The following is a 20,001-nucleotide window of genomic DNA, read 5'->3' on the forward strand; positions in this document are numbered from 1 at the left end:
AAAATAAGTTTATAAGCCGAAAGAATGAGATCTCAGTTCATTACTCCATATTTACTTGTGATATGGTAAGAAAGTTTAAAAACATATATACACACTCCGAGTAAATCTGTTCAATTCATAAATCAGTCAAGTTTCAGAGCATGATTGATTAGGGCAAAAGCAAGACACCCTTTTCTTTGTTTTGGCTATTGAATACGGGTGGCAGACACCTTGTGTTTTCTGCCTTGAACAAACTCCAAGTGTTGGACTTTTTCCAATTTTCCAAATTGAGGAATATTGGCCTAGGCATAATATTTGTAATTGGAGAGAACGGGCTAAAGGATAGACTACAAAGAGTGGTGGTAAATGGAACATTTTCTAATTGGACCAGTGTTGTTAGTGGAGTACCGCAGGGGTCAGTCCTTGGTCCTTTGCTTTTTAACTTGTTTATTAATGACCTGGAGGTGGGCATAGAGAGTACTGTTTCTATTTTTGTTGATGACACTAAATTGTGCAAAACTATAAGTTTTACAGAGCGATTTGACAAAATTGGAAAACTGGGCAGCAAACTGGAAAATGAGATTCAATGTTGACAAGTGCAAAGTTATGCACTTTGGTAGAAATAATATAAACGCGAACTATCTCCTGAATGGTAGTTTGTTAGGGGTAACCTTAATGGAGAAGGATCTAGGGGTTTTTGTAGATAACAAGTTGTCTAATTCCTGGCAGTGTCTTTCTGTGGCTACTAAAGCAAATAAAGTGCTGTTTTGTATAAAAAAGGGCATTGACTTAAGGGATGAAAACATAATTTTGCGTCTTTATAGGTCCCTGGTAAGGCCTCACCTTGAGTATGCAGTGCAGTTTTGGGCTCCAGTCCTTAAGAAGGATATTAATGAGCTGGAGAGAGTGCAGAGACATGCAACAAAACTGGTAAAGGAGATGGAAGATTTAAGTTATGAGGTTAGACTGTCGAAGTTGGGGTTGTTTTCTCTGGAAAAGAGGCGCTTGCGAGGGGACATGATTACTCTTTACAAGTACATTAGAGGGGATTATAGGCAGATAGGGGGGGTTGTGTTTTCCCATAAAACACACCAGAGGCCACCCCTTTAGCTTAGAGGAATGGAGCTTCCATTTGAAGCAGCGTAGGTGGTTTTTCACGGTGAGGGCAGTGAGGTTGTGGAATGCCCTTCCTAGTGATGTTGTGATGGCAGATTCTGTTAATGCCTTTAACCCTTTCACTGCCAGCCATTTTGGACCAAAGTGGAACTTCTACTGCCAGACAGTTTTTGAACATTTTGCACTGTTTCACTTTAGGGGCCTTTCTTCGAGGGGACTTTTAGTTTACCCAGGAAAACAACATATCATTTTTTTCAGGACAAACTAAGCTTTCAAAATTTGGTAGAATTTTGGTGTAATTCCAATTCTGTAACAAGATATAGGCTTCTAAATGTCTACAAAATTTTAAAAAATCATATTTTTCATAATATAAACACACATACCAGAAACAAAAATTATTTTATGCACAAAAATACAACTGATTTGGAAAGTCCCATGTCTCCTGAACACGCCAATACCAAATATATATAGTTTTATGGAGATTTCTCTCTTGTATAGGTCAAAAACTCCCAGCAGTACACTACCAAATTTCCAAAGCACTGCTTCAGAAAGCTGAATACTTTAGATTTCAAGGCCAAAAATTCCACTAACAGAAGGTTTATCCCAAATTACACATTTCTGGAAGGAACAGATTCTGGGGAATCCAGAGTAGGCACAAGGTTTTTATCAAAATTTGTGAAGTTTTTAAAAAATCGCTTCAAAACTTCCAATCTATAGTATCTTGTCTCCTACAGGTCATGAAGTAACCAAATAAAACACCCTAAATATGAATGCCAGGGGTCCACTGAACAGTTTGATGCCCAATATGTATAGGTGTACCTAAGTATGTGGCATGTATCATTTCTGTCATTTCAGCTCCTGCAAAATCAACACATTTACATCATTATATGTGGTATAAAGCTAGTAAAAAGTACGCTCACCCCAGAAAGTCATATATTTTTGGAAAGTACACATTCTCCTGAATCTAAAATGGGTACCCATGTCTTTCTACTCCAAAGTACCAAGCCGCAAAGCATTTCTAAAGTTAGCAATTTTGATGACATTTCCAAAAATCCACTCAAAGCTTCCAGTTTGCAGCATCTTATCTCCCACATAGCATTAGGTACTAAGATAAAACACACTGAATTTGAATGCCTGGGGTCCACTGAGCAGTTTGATGCCCAATATGTATAGGTTTACCTAAATATGTGGCATGTAGGGGCCCCAATGGGAACATATCCCCATATGATGTGTCATTTCAGAAAATCAACACATTTACATCCTTTATGTGGGATAATGCTACAAAAAAGTACACTCACCCCAGAAAGCCATATATTTTTGGAAAGTACACATTCCCCCGAATCTATAATGGGTGCACATTTCCTTTTACTCCAAAGTACCAAGCTGCAAAGCGTTCTTAAGTTTGCAGATTTTTATGATATTTCAGAAAATCGCCTAAAAATGTTGCAGTTTGCCGCATTTATCTCACACAATTTCTTGCGTACAAAGGCAAATCACCTCAAATAGGAACACCAGAGGTCTACTGAACAGTTTGATGCCCAATATGCATAGATATACCAAAGTCTGTGGTATGTACTGACCCCAAAATTAAAATAGCGCATAAGGATTTCTCGCCTGCAAACTCAGCTTTTGCACACAGAGCCCCCTGACAGTTTATTATGTGCTGTAACGCCCCCAAACTATACAGCAAATCCCAGAAAACTATATATTTTTAGAAAGTACATATTCTGACAAATCCAACATGGGTAAAGAGTAATTTCTACACCAAAGTACTAATCTGCAAAGCTTTCCTAAAGTTAGTGGTTTTTATGACATTTCAGAAAATCGCCTAAAAATGTTGCAGTTCGCTGCATTTATCTCACACAATTTCTTGCGTCCAAAGGCAAATCACCCCAAATAGGAACACCAGAGGTCTACTGAACAGTTTGATGCCCAATATGCATAGATATACCAAAGTCTGTGGTAAGTACTGACCCCAAAATGAAAATAGCGCATATGGATTTCTCGCCTGCCAACTCTTTTGCACAGAGCCCCCTGTCAGTGTATTATGTGCCGTAACCCCCCCCCCTAACTATACAGAGACCCCCAGAAAACCATATATTTTTGGAAAGTACACATTCTGATGAATTCAAAATAGGTAAAGTTATTTTTGTACATCAAAGTTACACCTGGCAAAGCTATGCTAAAAACAGATCAGGAACACTTATACAGGGATAAAAATGCAATAAAACCACAAAAATTGTGCAAATCAGCGAAACAACAAAATAAGTCACACGACAGTGTAATTAGTGGTCAGAATATCTGATCCAATAGTCACGCTGTCAAAATAAATAGTTTTTAGGGAAAATAAACTAAAAATGAGTGGTAAAAATGAAAAAAAAAGTTTGTGTATACACGTGTGTACATATGTAAAAGTAGTGTGACAGTATGTAAGTGTGTATATGAGTGTATATAAGTGTATATGAGTGTGCAAAATGAAAAAAAAAAAGTGCTTGATTGTGTGCTGTATATGTAGGTATAAATGTATGTCCAGAAGATCCAGAATGCATGGCACTCCGTTCTGCTGCAGTCCTGGTGAGTGGGGGGGGGGGGGAACCGGAAGCAGGGAGGAAGCAGACGCAATGCGATCGCGTCTGCTGCTTGGGGGGGCGGCCCTGCGACGATCGCGTCGCAGGGCACACATGACAGCCCCCCTGGCTTGCTGTCCAGGGGGCTGTCATTGCTTAAAACTCTCTGCAGAAGCGGCGCATGTGTGTGCTGGGTTTACTTGGAAGGGTTGAACTTGATGGACTCTGGTTTTTTTCTCAACCCTATGTAACTGTGTAACTATGTAAAGTATAAAGGTGGCCATACACGTTGTGATCTGCTACTTTTTCTTTTACTAATTATAACAAGTCAATAGATTTAGTTGTCAGTCTAATGTGGCCATTTTTTTGGAAGTGAGCTTCAGTTAGGAACTAGCAAGCTAGTTAAGCAGTAAGTTACAGCATTCAGTGCTGGCAGTCCTGGTAAGGCTTTGCAGGGTCGGACTGGGGGGTGCAGGGCCCACTGGGGCCCTGTGATAGTACTGCTAGGGCAAGAATTGCAGTGTGTCCTAGAAAGTGTCTCTTGTGGCACAAAATCAGCTTGTATTTCTGTAGGTGGCCCCCATAGGTTGTACTAAATGGCATGTAGGAGCAACAGCAACATGGAACAGCTAGGACATTTTGTCTTGGGCAGTAGAATGACACCCCTATCAAAAACATGCGATGGACTTTTTAATAGTTTTTATTGGGGTACAAGTGTTTAAATTGTAACTTCCTGATATGTTATGCTCAGTAAAGTACTATTCACAATGCAAAAATGTATGCTTTTGCATGAACAAAACATTGCTTCTTAACAATCTGTTTAGTAATAAAACTTTTTACTGAATTAGCTATGTTTGCTCCAAAAGATTACACCACCTTCACACATGCCTAAAACATGCACTTTGCACAATTAAAATTCACAGTGCAATAACAGTCAAATGGAAAACATTACATTGCAATGTAAATTTTTGTCCGTATTTGTTGGAATTTTCTTCTGTTTACTGGGCTCCAGTTAGGCTCAGAGGGCTGCAGTTATACTGTCACGAACCATGTATTGTATTTGGAGTGTCACTTGCTAAAGCAATACAAATAAATAGATGGCCACTAAAAGATTTAATTGCATAGTAAGTAGCTGTTCTCTGCACTTATATAGATACAATAATTGGTTAGACTACATAAGTGAGTGCATCACTGGAATATTTTGAATTGTTTCCATGACACATAGGACAAAGTAAAAAAAGTAGTGTTTGCAGTATGTGTATCAAATAACCCAATATAAATACAGGTATGGGACCTGTTATCCAGAATGCTCGGTACCTTGGGATTTCCAGATAAGGGATCTTTACGTAATTTGGATCTCCATACCATAAGTCTGCTAAAAATCATTTAAATCTAAAAAAAAAAAAAATGAATAGGATTGTTTTGCCTCCAATAAGGATTAATTATATATCAGTTGGGATCAAGTACAAGGTACTGTTTTATTATTACAGAGAAAAAGGAAATTATCTTTAAAAATTATAATTATTTGCTTATAATGGAGTCTATGGGAGATAGTTTTTCCGTAATTTGGATAAGGGATCCTAAACCTGTATATACCTACAGATTTATCAAGATGTGAGTTTAGAGCTTAATACATAAAAACTCACCCTCGTTCTATTAATTCCTATGGGGGTTTTAGAAGTGTATTTATCAAAAAGTGAGTTCTAACTTTCACCCATTGATAAATACACTTCTTAAAATCCCATAGGAATGAATAGAGTGTCAGTTTTGGTAACCAATATAAATACATAATAGAATAAAATGACGCTAGAAATGATACCTTAACAAATGCATCATTTATTCATATTTTGAAAAAGCACAGTAAATATAAGGCTTAATATTAGAACACTTTGTTTAAACAGCTTATTTTTGTGCCAATACATTTTGATAAAGTTAAAACATTTTTAAATTACTATTTCAGCCTACCTAATGCTAGAAATAAGCAACTTAAGTTAATACGAGGACCCTAGAATAGTAAAAGGAAATGCCACTAGTTTATATTTTTTGGTTAAAATGTATAAAGAAAGAAAGCTGGATAACTGCATCAGTGCTTTTACTAAACTGACGCAGAGAATAAAAGCACTGCACATTTATGCAGCTTCATTTTTTTTAATACATTTTAACCATTTGTAAGTAACAGAATGGAACACAGTAAGGAAGAATAAGGACAGCCTGGTTTTTTGGTTGTGGAACCCATTAAGGTAGTCGAAATTTTTATTTGCCTATATAGTATGATAGGAGGATGTGTTGAGCCCAAGTAAGTATTAAACTATATTTTATTTTGAATTATGTACTTCAATTTTCAAATTTAAAAAAACACATGCAGGAATATCTGGCAAGCAAAACTAATGTGTAGGTGGTTCCATTTTAGGCACGCAAATATATGTCTAATCTATACTGTCCCTCTGGTATACTCAGATAAACAGGGTGTTAGCATTATAAGGGACTAAAGACAGTATGGCGATAAGGCAGAATTAGTCTTGTGCATATCTTATCAGCCAACGCGTGCTTTCTGGCCATCAGGAACCCTCCTTTAGATTCAGTGCCTACAGGATCATGACACATCAGAAACACCCACTTCATGTAATGCCTAGTCATGTTTTCTAGTTAGCAAAATGTATGTCCCTTTCTATTAACCCTATTAAAACGAAGTGTCTTATAATGTATAATGTGAGATTCGGCATTATTAGTATTTTAAATGGCTTTTAATGCAGCTCTGAGCAAAGAATGGATTTCTTCAATGCAGATTCATTCATGTGTGTAGTGTCTTAATGCACTTTTAATAAAAAATACAGTGAAATCTGATTGTATATACTCTGATATTAAGTTTTCCTGCATTTTACAATGTTTTTTGTGGTTCCACTAATATATATTTTCGTATAATGCTTTTCCCTGATTTTACACCATTTTTTTCTGGTCCCCTGAAAATAGTAAAATAGAGTTCTACTGTAGTCGCAAAATGTAGAGTATGTTTAAAAGCACCTACCTTATGCTACAATTTTATTTCATAGAGCAAAGCTTTGCTTTGGAGGTTTGTAATTTTGTAAAGTGTTTTTGCTTACACCATTTACTATTCACCATTTACACCAAGTTATGAATATAGGTATAAGACCTGTTTACTTTGGATCACCATACTTTGAGTTTCCTAAGAAATTATTTAAACATTAAATAAACTCAGTTGGATTGTTTACCTCCAATAAGGATTACTTATATCTTAGTTAGGATCAAATACAAGGTACTGTTTTACTATTACAGAGAAAAAGAAAACTTTTTTTTTCATTACATTTTTAAAAATGTAAATTTATGGAGTCTTTGGAAGATGGCTTTCTGTATAACGGGTATAATAGTGATTTTATGTATTCATGTGTGAGAAGACTGACTTTAGACAGTCAAATGGGATTTCTTATTTTAGACTTTATATCAAGGGGTATTTAAAGTAGAGTCTGACACTCTCCTAATTGGCTTGGTGCTTCTGGGGCTACATCTCCCTATGACCGCCAGTACTGCCAGCAACATATACATTGACTTTTCATTTGATTTGCATGTGTAATTATTATGCATGATGTTCTGTACCTAAATAAATATTGGGACATAGTACCTTGTATGTAACTCCTCTTTGCTTAATATCTTATATTATCCCCACTGTTGTTTTGAACTAAGTAAGTGTTATAATAGTAATAGTTATAATTATGTTATATATATTATTATTTTATATATATGATTATGTTATAACAATGTTACAGTGTCGTAATAGTTATACAGCTATGGGATCCCTTATCCGGAAACCCATTATCCAGAAAGCTACGGAATGCCCATCTCCCATAGACTCCATTTTAATCAAATAATTCAGAATTTTAAAACTGATTTCCCTTTTCTCTGTAGTAATAAAACAGTACCTTGTAATTTATCCCAATTAAGATATAAATAATCCTTATTGGATGCAAAACAATCCCATAGGGTTTAATTAATGTTTTATTGATTCTTTAGTAAACTTAAGGTATGGAGATCCAAATTACGGAAAGACCCCTTATCTGGAATACCCTTGGTCCCGAGCATTCTGGATAACAGGTCCTATACCTGTATAAGCTTGTCCAATTCTAGTCACTAACTTAAACAGAGTCCATAGTGGATTAATAATTACATTGCATTTATCTTATGTAAGTAGTCAAGCAGCAATTGCAGCTAAAAGAATACTTTGTGGTGTAGGAAGAGTTAAAGAGTTATTATTAGCAGCAAAAAGGAATTGGAAATTAGAATTTAGATCTGTTAAAACTTCACCCTGAATGCTAAATACAGTGTCGGAGGTCCTATCATACTTACCTACATAAACAAACTCAGTTCAGCATAAATCTACTTATGGTATATGGGTATAGGATAGAGGCAATACCAATTGATGTAGCTGTCTGTTAATGAACATTTGTTTGTAAATCTGGTATAACATTCCTGAAGCGTTATCCTCTGTCCTACTGCAATTTATACTTTGCAGAGAGGTTTTGAGTCCGGAGGCATCAAGTTTAATTTTTATAGCTCCTACTGTAGTATTCCAAGGTGCTGGTTATTTTGGGATTGTTTGTACTTTACAAACCAGGAGTATGCAATCATTTTTCTAACTTGAATTTTTATATATTCTGCAGGCTAATGCTGATCCCTCCGTAATAAACTGCTTGCACAATTTGTCTCGCCGAATTGCCATTGTTTTGCAGCATGAAGAGAGACGCTGCCAGTACTTAACAAGAGAAGCCAAACTCATTTTGGCAATTCAAGATGAAGTCACTGCTATGTCTGAAAGTAAGTTTGAAAAAGGTTTGCTTTTGTTTGCAGGTAACACTAAACACATCTTAGCATTAATAAATAAATAAAAAAAGGTAGTGCATTGATATAAGGAAAGGGTATTCAGCTGAAGGGGAGAAGGTCAGCAGTTACTATATAGCAAAAGGGGGTTCTTTCTTGTCTGTCACTGTGTCCTTTTCTGCTTTACATGCAGTATGGTACAGCTTTTTAATTAATAAAATATTGCCATATAAATCTACAAACGTATGATTCTGCACAGTTCAGTATGATATGATGATATTTGGACAAGTCACCTACATGTCTACAGTATTTGACTGCTGTAACAACCCCACAGAACCTTCAATCCCATTACTGTTAACACCATGCAGATAAATATGAGAGATAGATTTGAAAAAGTGTATTAATATTTTTTAATAAGCATAACCAATCATCGATGCATTATTCCAGTAGAACTATATACCTTTACCTAAGTTTGAACACATTTGTGTCCTATACAGCCAATGGGGGGCCACAGTCACCTTTTCACCATATTTTACCGAAATGCAAACTGGCAAGAGATCTAAAGGAAGCTTATGACAGGTAATTTATATGACTTGACAAATAAGTACAAATGTATGACTAATGCTATATCCCATAAACTGTAACTGTTAATTGACCTAATGAGCTATGGATTTAGAAAAAAAATTACATACTATGTATGGCCTTTCTTCCTCAGTAAAACAAGGGTATTGCCATGTCTAAAAGATACTTTATGACTATATAGTAAAGCCAAGTAAAATTTAGCAATTTTCCTGATAATTTGGTTACTGTGTGGCACTTTTCATTTTTATACCAGTTTTACTGAAAAGAGATTACAAGCACTAGGCAGGGTTGTTACTTTTGTAAGAGTAACCTTTTTGTAATGTAAATTTAGTAACCATATTGAAGCAATATTTTTCAGACAAAATTCATTACAAAATTCATACCAAATGGCTACAGTATTTGCTTTTAGCAATTTGCACATTGCTTTCATCTGGCCCTTAATTGCCGTAGGTTTCTGTGTCAGAGCACTCTACTTTCTGTGGGTGAGAAGGAGAAAGCACATAAGCGTCCCCCTTCTACCCCCTGCTCATCCCCTAAAAGTGCTGCCTGAATGAGCACTGAGAGGTGTGCCCTTTCGCCCCTTAGTCCTCTTGTACTTCTTCTCCTAGTCTTTGTAAATTACCCTTATTATCTTGTAGCAAATAGTACAAGTAACATAAAACACATTCCATTAAAGGGAAATATTGCTTGCTTATTTGCAGGGTTTCAATCTACTTTTTATAATGTTCACTAAAAAGTACAGTATAGGTATTGGACCCCTTATCCGGAAACCCATTATCCAGAAAGTTCCACATTACAGAGAGGCCATCTCCCATAGACTCAATTTTTATCAAATAATTCACATTTTTTAAAATTATTTCCTTTTTTTCTGTAATAGTAAAACAGTACCTTGTACTTGATCCCAGCTAAGATATAATTAATCCTTATTGAAGCCAAAACAATCCTATTGGATTTAATTACTGTTTACATTTTTTTTAGCAGACTAAAGGTAGGAGATCTGAATTATGGAAAGACCCCTTATCCAGAAAACCCCAGGTCCCAAGCATTCTGGATAATGGGTCCCATACCTGTATATTTTTTTTCTTAACTGGGAACTTTATTTCTTTGCTGTCAGATGCAGCAACAATTTGACTTTATCCAAAGATTTTAATGAAACAGTGTCCTCCTGTACCCAACTTATCATGAACGTAGAAAAGAGTATTAGGCTTTTATATGAACAGTTTGTTGCGTTAAAGAAGAGAGAAATGTTCTCATCAAATGCAATCAATGCAGTGTTGTTTTACACAGAATAAAAAAAATCTGTGTACAGTAGTTCATGTATCAGTGTGTTTATAATTCTATAATGTTCCTTTATGTTTTGAGTCCTTTTTTTCATGTTACAATATCAATCTGGATTGACTTGCCTTATATTGTAAAGTTAATGGCCTTAAAGCACCAGTAGGCGAGAGAAGAATTCTTACAAGGCAAAGTGCAAAGCCAATGCGATTTTTATGTATGTTTCTAAAACTGAATCTAATATGCAGGGGAAATATCACAGGCCTGTTTACATATGTTACATATAAATTTGATTGAAGTGGTGTACATCAAATTAGTTGCAAGTTCTTTATTCTGACTAAAATTTACTTTTGCTCAAAAGGCAATTTTTATCCTATCTGCTATGCTATCTGTTGTTAACAACCATGAAAAGATTTGGTGCGTACAGTATATATGCATTTATAGTTACAGCATCACAGATCATTAGTGCTTTACAAAGCAGTGGTAACAAAGAAAAATTAGATCTAGAGTAGTCATTTCTGGCAATAGAAAATAAGTTCTGCTGGTCTGCTATGTAGCATTTATTTACTAACTTTTAAAAATACACCTTTGCAGTATATACAGTACAGTGTAACAAAGCAAAAACTATGTGTATGGTATGAAATATATATAAAATATAATGTTAAATGGATCATCCTGCCAATAATAAACTGGTTATTGGCTCCACACTGCCACCTAGTGATCAGATTAGGTCAGTAGGTAGAATATGAAAGTGCATTGATGGGGGCTTTATTCCAATCAAACTGTATTTCGTGCTGTGTCTTTTAGGTAAATAAAGCTTAATACCACAATCTAATATTATATGATAAAGCCAAGAAAGTTAACAATAATACCAACTTGCAGTGATTCACCAAGACATTTGAGCCGTCAGTACTTTGATTATGCTTCTGCATTAAAATTACATTTTACAGTTAACCATACTGTTCTGTCCTTAAAACAACATGGCATGATCATGCCATTTAATTTTGTATTGAGTTGTGGAGGCAGAAAAGCATATAGGTGGCCATATACAGGCAGATTTAACCTGCGATTAAGCCCCTTCACAATGAGTCCTGTGTATGGGGCCCACTGGCAGCTTACCCAACCAATATCTGGTGGAAAATCAGCCAGATGTCGAGTGGGCAGGTTTGATTTTCCCATCGAAACAAGGATCACATGGGCTTATTGATATGTTCCTTGCTCTTATGGCTCATATTCCCATCATTGTAATGTGATCATTTGGCTCTCGGTGGGCATAAGAGGGGAGAGACCTGCTTATTTATCTTATACTGTATGACCAGCTTAGGGTGGAAGAAAAAGGAGGAAGGATGAACTAAAAAGAATGAAACGCAAGACAAAAAATTATGCAAAACATATTTTTACAAAGTCCTCATAAGGGATAAGCCTAGCATATTACAAACTTGCCTACCACATTGTAGGCACATGCAGGTCTACATTTAATATTATGTCATTCTGTTTTTGTACCTATGTTTTATTGCAGCCTTTGTACTACTGGTGTAGTTCGTCTGCACATCAATAATTGGCTGGAAGTCAGCTTTTGTCTGCCACATAAGATCCATTGTGTTGGAACAAATTTCATCCCACCAGATGCAATAGAAAAAAGTTTGAAATCAATAAGGTAAACAATATGTCAATCTTGATCTGCTTGTATTTTATCTGCTCCCTAGAAAGTAATTGTTGTATGTGTGCTTTTTTCTTCCTGTATTGTTTTTTCACTTGCACATTCTTGCCTAAACACACAACCTTTCCCCCTGAATCTGTCTCTGTACACAGGCTGCTTTAAATGCTGTCTTTCCATCCTGAGTTATTTTTTCCCCAGTAGAAGCTATACCTAGACAAGCATTGTGTCTCCATAGCTATTTATCTTTCCAGCATACTTTCTACTATTACCACATTGTTTAATGTAAGCATCAGGGATGTCTACTCTCTTGCCCTAACTTTATTTTTATACTACAACTTTAAGGGGTTGCTTGGAGTTATAATTAAAAAACAGCTTGAGGGCACTTGTTTATTATAAAAGTACTGTATTAATGTGAAATATACATTGTATATTTTAACTTTATAAATTTAAATTTATTTTGTTGTCACAAAACTCCCCCTTGTTTGCATTCTTGGGGTTGATTATTATTATAATTAACATATATTTATACAGCGCCAACATATTTCACAGTGCTGTATAATAAGAGGGTTTATACATACAGAATTACATAAAGATTAACATACAAAGCAACCAATACTTGATACAAGAGGTGAAGAGGGCCCTGCCCAAAAGAGCTTACAATCTGTAATATTATATTTTATAGAAGAAATCTATATTGCCTTTCAGACCATACCATGCTCTGTTACTTTTAAAGGATGAGAAAAACTTACTTAATGACCTCCCTCTGGATTGTTCTCCGGCTTTAGTAAGAATCATTAAGTCAGCATCTGCTGTAAAGAATCTTCAACAACTGGCTCAAGATGCTGATTTGGCCTTGTTACAGGTACCATGGAAAGTACTTCATTAATCATTTAGCCCAGGTGTGCAAAGATTTTCCAGCATGTTGTGCAGTTTGCTTGGTACTCTTGGGAATTGTCCTGGCTGTATCTTACATTTCTAGGCATCAAGATACAAATTGGCAATATGGTAGTGCTACAGTCAGTCCTTCCATGGACTTTAAGCTTGTTTGCTGCATTACCTATAATAAATTAATTTTTGTATTTGAGTAAGGATGTTTTAGAATTCAGCATCATATTTTGGTGTTAAGTTCTGGGAATTATTCATTGTTTATTCAGTAAATATGTATCTAGCTAATTTGTTGGTTACAATAGTAACTCATGTTTGTAGATAACAGTAACTATTTGAGGTTTCAGGCAACTGTACAATAATGACACCTTGTGGCTGTGTTAGAGTATTGCACTTATCAATGCGCTGCTTATTATGCAGGTTTTAAGAGATTATTATATGCACAGAAAATCCTACCTGTACATCACCAACCTGTCACCGCCCACCACCAATCTTTTACTTGCTAAAGGAATTTCCACCCAAAAACAGTGTTTTTGGTTTATAATGGAAGAAGATGAAACTTTCCAGTATGCATTTATTAAACATGTTTAGTGGTTTTAAAGTTAGATGAACATATAATTGCTATTAATTGTGTGGATGTTTATATTCCCTGTACTTCTGTTTCTGTTCTGAAACAATGGGGGTGAGTTATAAACACTTGGCAGATTTGCACCTGGGCAGTAACTCATGGCAACCAACCAGATGATTGCTTTTAGTGTTCAACCCACAGCTGGCTGGAAAAATCAAACCACTGATTGGTTACAATGGGTTACTGCCCGGAGGCAAATTTGCCCAGTGTTTATAAATGAGCCCGATTCATACCATGTCCACTTTGCATCTGTGGCAGTGGTTTTTTGGTTGAAACCCCGCTTGGAAAACCAGTCTTTGTTCAGGGCTCAACTTTGTTCATAACATGGCTACAGATATAGAAAATCATTGACGTATCAACTAGCAATCAGTGAAAATCTAGGACAGCTCAAATGGTCATCCCAAATAGTGCCCTAACTTACCTAGCTGGGCTTTCTGGGAAAACAAATAGGCATTATTCACAAAGTTTCCTTCAGAGGGGCTGCCCGTAATGGGAGGGGCCCCTGTTCTGTAGTTCTGTGGTCAGCTTAAACAAATGTTTTTTTTTTCAAGTTTGCATATATTAACAAAAAGGTGCTATTAAAGGAACAGTAACACCAAAAAATGAAAGTGTATAAAAGTAATAACAATATAATGTACTGTTTATTTACATTTGTCCCAAACAGGGTTATATTTTTGTTTGGATACAATGCCTTTACTTTAACCTGCTTACCTTACTACTGTATCTGTCTTGCTTGTTTAGGTATTCCAGCTTGCAGCTCACTTAGTTTATTGGGGCAAAGCTATTATAATCTATCCACTTTGTGAGAACAATGTCTATATGCTGTCCCCAAATGCAAATGTTGGTCTGTAAGTATGAGCTTTTAATACTTTTTTTTACTGTTCCATACAAGCTGTATATGCTGTATATTATTGTTCTTTGTATATTAAAGAAGCCTTCCTTGTTTGTACCATTTGGAGGTACTTGAATTTACTTGAATTTAAAAGTTGTATTTTTCTGTCCACTTCTGCACTACAAGTTCTGACAGTGTAGCAGAATTCAGCTTTCCTTCTGCAAAGATGCTATTTCCCATAATGCTTTTTTTTTTTTTACAGGTTTGTTACTCAGCTGGCTTGTGATATATTGTTGTCAAAACCAGCAGTGCAGATACTGCTTTCAATAATAATTAGCTTTATAGATAACATTAAAACCATTGAAAATTTGTAATGAATGTATATTTTTAATTTTAATTCAAATTTAAATTAATTTTAGAATTAGCTTTTATTCCACAAAATTTTGCTATAGGGTTTACAGCCCCTTTAAAGAAGAAGGAAAGGTACAAATACTGAGGGGTGCGAGCGATCCTCTTGCTTCTTATGTCTTTGCGCTGCTTGGACATGGGCAGTAGAGTGAAAAGCGAACTTGTTTGCTTGCAGCTACCCTGGGCTGGTGTGGTTTTATCTTAACAGGATCACCAACCTGGGTTATAAGGTAAGCAAATACAATCACTGAGGGGTGCCTAACATTTTGGCACCCTCCAGTGATTGTACCTATCCTTCTCCTTTAAGTGCTAAAAGTGTTATCATTCAGAGACCTTCAGCAATTCAGGGACAGAGAGGCTGTGAGCAAAGAATAACTGGGAGAACGAGTGGCAGCAACAGCCTGCCACATGTATGCAGTTGTGGAACAACAGTTCCAAAGTGCATACCTCTGTTGTGGTTGTGAGCGAATTGCCACTTTAGAGGCTCGTGTTAGAGCCCTAGAGGAACAAGTTGCAACACTGCGTTTGATTGACAATCTTGAGAGAAGTCTCTTGCTTACTGAGCAAGAGCTAGCAGGGTCAGATAGTTTGGGGGGAGGGGAGCAGCGAAAGGATGATAAGGCAGTAAGCTGGGTGACAGTTAGACAATCTAGTGTGGGGAAAAGGAAGAGGGAGGCTGCGCCAGGGTTTGCGCATCCCAACAGATTTGCCAGATTGTGTGAAGAAGATGGAAGTGTGAACTCTGGTCTGGCAGTTCTAGATGAGGCTGATCTCTCTAACAGCCAGGAGACCAGTTTCTCTAGTAGTGGTGGGGAGGAGAGCAGAGATAGGCCTAAACAGATGGTGGTTATAAAGGATTCGATCATTAGGAAAGTGGACAGGGTAATCTGTCAAGCGGATCGCTTAAACCGAACAGTTTGCTGTCTTCCTGGTGCCAGGGTTCGGCATGTGGATGATCTGGTTGACAAATTATTGGGAGGGGCTGGGCATGACCCGGCTGTCTTGGTACATATCAGTACTAACGACAGGACCTTAAAGAGTGAGTTCAGGGATCTAGGCTCTAAGATTAAGGAAAGGTCCTCCAATGTCGTTTTTTTTTTTCTGCCGGTGCCACGTGCAAGTTTAGGGACACAGCGGGAGCTTAGGGAGCTAAATGCGTGGCTAAAGTCTTGGTGTAGGAAGGAAGGGTTTGGGTTCCTAGAGCACTGGGCTGACTTTTCTTTGGGGTACAATCTATACAGCCGTGACGGGTTGCACCTCAATGAAGTAATTATGTGAATAGTAAAAAAATGAAGCAAGAAGGGGTGGGAACCTTATTATCACGGGGGGGTAAGTTGGTTGATGAGAACGGGGAAAAAGCTGAAATTTTGAACTCTTATTTTTGATCTGTCTATACATCTGAGGAGCCAGCTAATGAAGGCTTCCCTTTTAATATGCCCAGTTCTAGTAATTTAGCTACGGATGCATGGGTCACTCAGGAGGAAATTCAAAAGAGACTTGAACATGTAAAGGTAAAAAAAAGTTCCAGGACCGGATGGGATTCATCCTAGGGTATTAAATGAGCTGAGCGCTGTTATTTCCAAGCCTCTTCACTTAATTTTTCAGGATTCGTTGAGGTCTGGCATGGTGCCGAGAGACTGGCGAATGGCTAATGTGGTGCCATTATTTAAAAAGGGATCCCGCTCTCAGCCTGAAAACTATAGGCCTGTTAGTCTGACGTCAGTAGTAGGAAAGATTTTGGAAGGGGTAATAAGGGATTGGGTACTTGAATACATTGCAGTTCACAATACTAAGTTTGTGCCAGCATGGTTTTATGCGTAACAGATCTTGCCAGACTAATTTAGTCGCCTTTTATGAGGAGGTGAGCAGGAACCTTGATACTGAAATGGCAGTTGATGTCATCTACTTGGACTTTGCTAAAGCATTTGATACTGTACCTCACAGAAGGTTAATGATCAAATTGAGGAATATTGGCCTAGAACATAATATTTGTAATTGGATAGAGAACTGGCTGAAGGATAGAGTACAAAGAGTGGTGGTAAATGGAACATTTTCTAATTGGCCCAGTGTGGTTAGTGGAGTACCGCAGGGGTCAGTCCTTGGTCCTTTGCTTTTTAACTTGTTTATTAATGACCTGGAGGTGGGCATAGAGATTACTGTTTCTATTTTTGCTGATGACACTAAATTGTGCAAAGCTATAAGTTCCATGCAGGATGCTGCCACTTTGCAGAGCGATTTGACAAAATTGGAAAACTGGGCAGCAAACTGGAAAATGAGGTTCAATGTTGACAAGTGCAAAGTTATGCACTTTGGTAGAAATAATATTAATGCGAACTACCTACTGAATGGATAGTGTGTTGCGGGTATCCTTAATGGAGAAAGATCTAGGGGTTTTTGTAGATAACAAGTTGTCTAATTCAAGGCAGTGTCATTCTGTGGCTACTAAAGCAAATAAAGTGCTGTCTTGTATAAAAAAAAGGGCATTGACTCAAGGGATGAAAACATAATTTTGCCACTTTATTGGTCCCTGGTAAGGCCTCACCTTGAGTATGCAGTGCAGTTTTGGGCTCCAGTCCTTAAGAAGGATATTAATGAGCTGGAGAGAGTGCAGAGACGTGCAACTAAACTGGTATGGGGATGGAAGATTTAAACTATGAGGTTAGACTGTCGAGGCTGTGGTTGTTTTCTCTGGAAAAGAGGCGCTTGCGAGGGGACATGATTACTCTGTAAAAGTACATTAGAGGGGATTATAGGCAGATGGGGGGATGTTCTTTTTTCCCATAAAAACAATCAACGCACCAGAGGTCACCCCTTTAGATTAAAGGGGACGGAGCTTCCATTTGAAGCAGCGTAGGTGGTTTTTCACGGTGAGGGCAGTGAGGTTGTGGAATGCCCTTCCTAGAGATGTGGTACTGGCAGATTCTGTTAATGCCTTTAAGAGGGGCCTGGATAAGTTTTTGAACAATCAGAATATCCAAGGCTATTGTGATACTAATATCTACAGTTAGTATTAGTGGTTGTATATATATAGTTTATGTATGTGAGTGTATAGATTGGTAAGTATAGGTTGTGTGTGCTGGGTTTACTTAGATGGGTTGAACTTGATGGACTCTTTTCAACCCTATGTAACTATGTAAAGTGCAAAAAATGGCCATTGCAGCCATTTTTGTTGCCTTTTGCACACTGTCTTTATGTAGGTAAATTATTAATACCCCAGGTAACAGAATGTAGTGACCTGAATTAGTGCAATTAATGTAGGGGGGCATTTTCACACAAGATTGACTTATTCCAATGACCCTAAAGGCCCTAAATCTTTTCTTACAAAGGTCCAAGTCTCCACCCCAAATTGTTATTCACAGTTTTTTTTATACTGTAAATTGTGCTATATTAAAAGGCTCAATGGCCAACCCTGCCTAGTACCCTGAAATTTAATTTTGGGAGATAGTATTGTTTACTTGGAATCAAACAATACTATCACTATCTATTAAAATAGAGCCTGTAGGGAGTGCATAGCCAAAGTCAGAGTTACCCGTTGACAGTGCCTTTTAATTGGATTAAAGACTTTTTCAGCATCTAATAACAGGAGTACCTGGATTAAAGAATGACCACCATTAGATACCTAATAATGGAAAAGTAAAAATAAGCAGTAGCAACTGTATATTTTAAAAAGTAGTCTTTAATTTGAGGAACATTAATTGTTATTGTTTTTTGCTTCTTAAGTGTTTGGTTTTAGATTAGTAATGGATCAAACATGGGCCCATATTTTTATTAAAATTTACACTAATCAAATGTTACCCCACTTTTTGCTATTTATATTAAGGTGATTCCCAAGCTCACTAACAGTAACCCACGTTGGACAGATCATGTGCTTTACCTCAGCTGAAAGAATGATTTTAAGGTACCGAGGATATGTTCCGAGTTTAGGATTAGGATTAATCAGTTTTGATACTAATATCTTGGTGTATGAGTATGGAACAAGCACAATTCTCTCGTCAAGCAGCCAGCTCTAATCTTCTCTTTTTTTCCAGCTATTCATCTTTGGCGGAACAGTTTTCACATCAGTTTCCTGCACACGATCTCCCATCAGTTCTTTCAAAGTTTTCTCTGCCTGTTTCATTATCAGAGCTTAAAAACCCTTTGTCCCCACCAGGACAGGAGGTAAGAAAATCTACATTATTTCCTCTGGTGACTTGGATATCACTATCTAATTCCAGAAAGGGAAAGAACAAGTCAACATTGTTGTTTCTAAAATAAAGATGTCCCACTGTATACTGATGCCCTGAGAGAAAAATACTAGTTGAAGCTATTTAGTTCTGCCTGCATTACAGTGTTTGATACAGAAGCAGATTTTAAAATGCCATTTTGCATGTAAATCTGGTATACCAGCAAACCATTTTTGTGTGACCACACAATGTGATAACTAATAAGCAGACCTTAATATATTTTAAGTCCTGACTTTTCAAATGCAATTGCATATGTGAATATCTTTATGTTCTACTTTGTTTTTAAATATGCAAACTTGATCTTTTTGCAGCCGCACCTCATACAGATGGTCATCTGGATGCTGCAGCATCGGCTCCTGATCCAGATCCACACATATGTTTGCCTTCTGGTGCCTCCAAATGAAGACGTGGCTTCAACCAAAGATGAAGATACACCTTTTGCTGCTAGAGTTGGAGGAAGAAGCCTTAGTACCCCAAATGCTTTAAGCTTTGGCTCACCAAGTAATATACTTTTCAAAAAAAAGCTTTTTCTGCACAAGCAAGGCCTTGACTACAAGGAAATAATATTTTTTTTAACAACATACCATAGTAGCATTTTATAAATAGTGTAATACAGGGATTGTAAGTGCATCAAAGTACTGTGACTTTTGTACAAAGGAATACATATTTGTCCAATGATGAAGTTGAAGTGTGAAAGTAGAAAAGCACAATAACGTCATTGTTTTAGGGATATGGGGTGGATTTTGGACATGGGCTAAGACAGCTTTTGATTAAGGGGAGGGTCCCAGGCCAGACCATACATCAGGATTCAGATAGGCACATTCTGTAGTTCCCTAGCTTTTGGGAAGCCATAAATGAGGTCAGTTTTTACAGCCACATTACAAAGCATATATACAAAATTGCAAAATTGCACCTCGTCTAGCTGTGCAAATGTTTGTGTCAATTTACAAGGCAAAATTCAGTGGCAACATTGTGTATTTACTAAATATCATAATTGGGCTGTTACGAGCATAGTA

General features: G+C 37.0%; 1 protein-coding gene across 7 annotated transcripts in view; it reads left to right on the top strand.

Moving 5' to 3' along the window:
* The window catches only part of nprl3 (NPR3-like, GATOR1 complex subunit), a 60,873-nt gene that overhangs the window by 33,519 nt on the left and 7,353 nt on the right, over positions 1 to 20,001 (top strand). For all 7 annotated transcript variants that reach the window (XM_012969959.3, XM_012969958.3, XM_012969957.3 and 4 more), the window contains 7 exon segments: positions 8,336 to 8,489; positions 8,990 to 9,071; positions 11,869 to 12,006; positions 12,715 to 12,871; positions 14,264 to 14,370; positions 18,791 to 18,920; positions 19,297 to 19,486. In XM_012969959.3, the coding sequence (XP_012825413.1) occupies positions 8,336 to 8,489; positions 8,990 to 9,071; positions 11,869 to 12,006; positions 12,715 to 12,871; positions 14,264 to 14,370; positions 18,791 to 18,920; positions 19,297 to 19,486 (958 nt within the window).

This window comes from Xenopus tropicalis, chromosome 9 (assembly GCF_000004195.4).
Source record: "Xenopus tropicalis strain Nigerian chromosome 9, UCB_Xtro_10.0, whole genome shotgun sequence".
NCBI lineage: Eukaryota > Metazoa > Chordata > Amphibia > Anura > Pipidae > Xenopus > Xenopus tropicalis.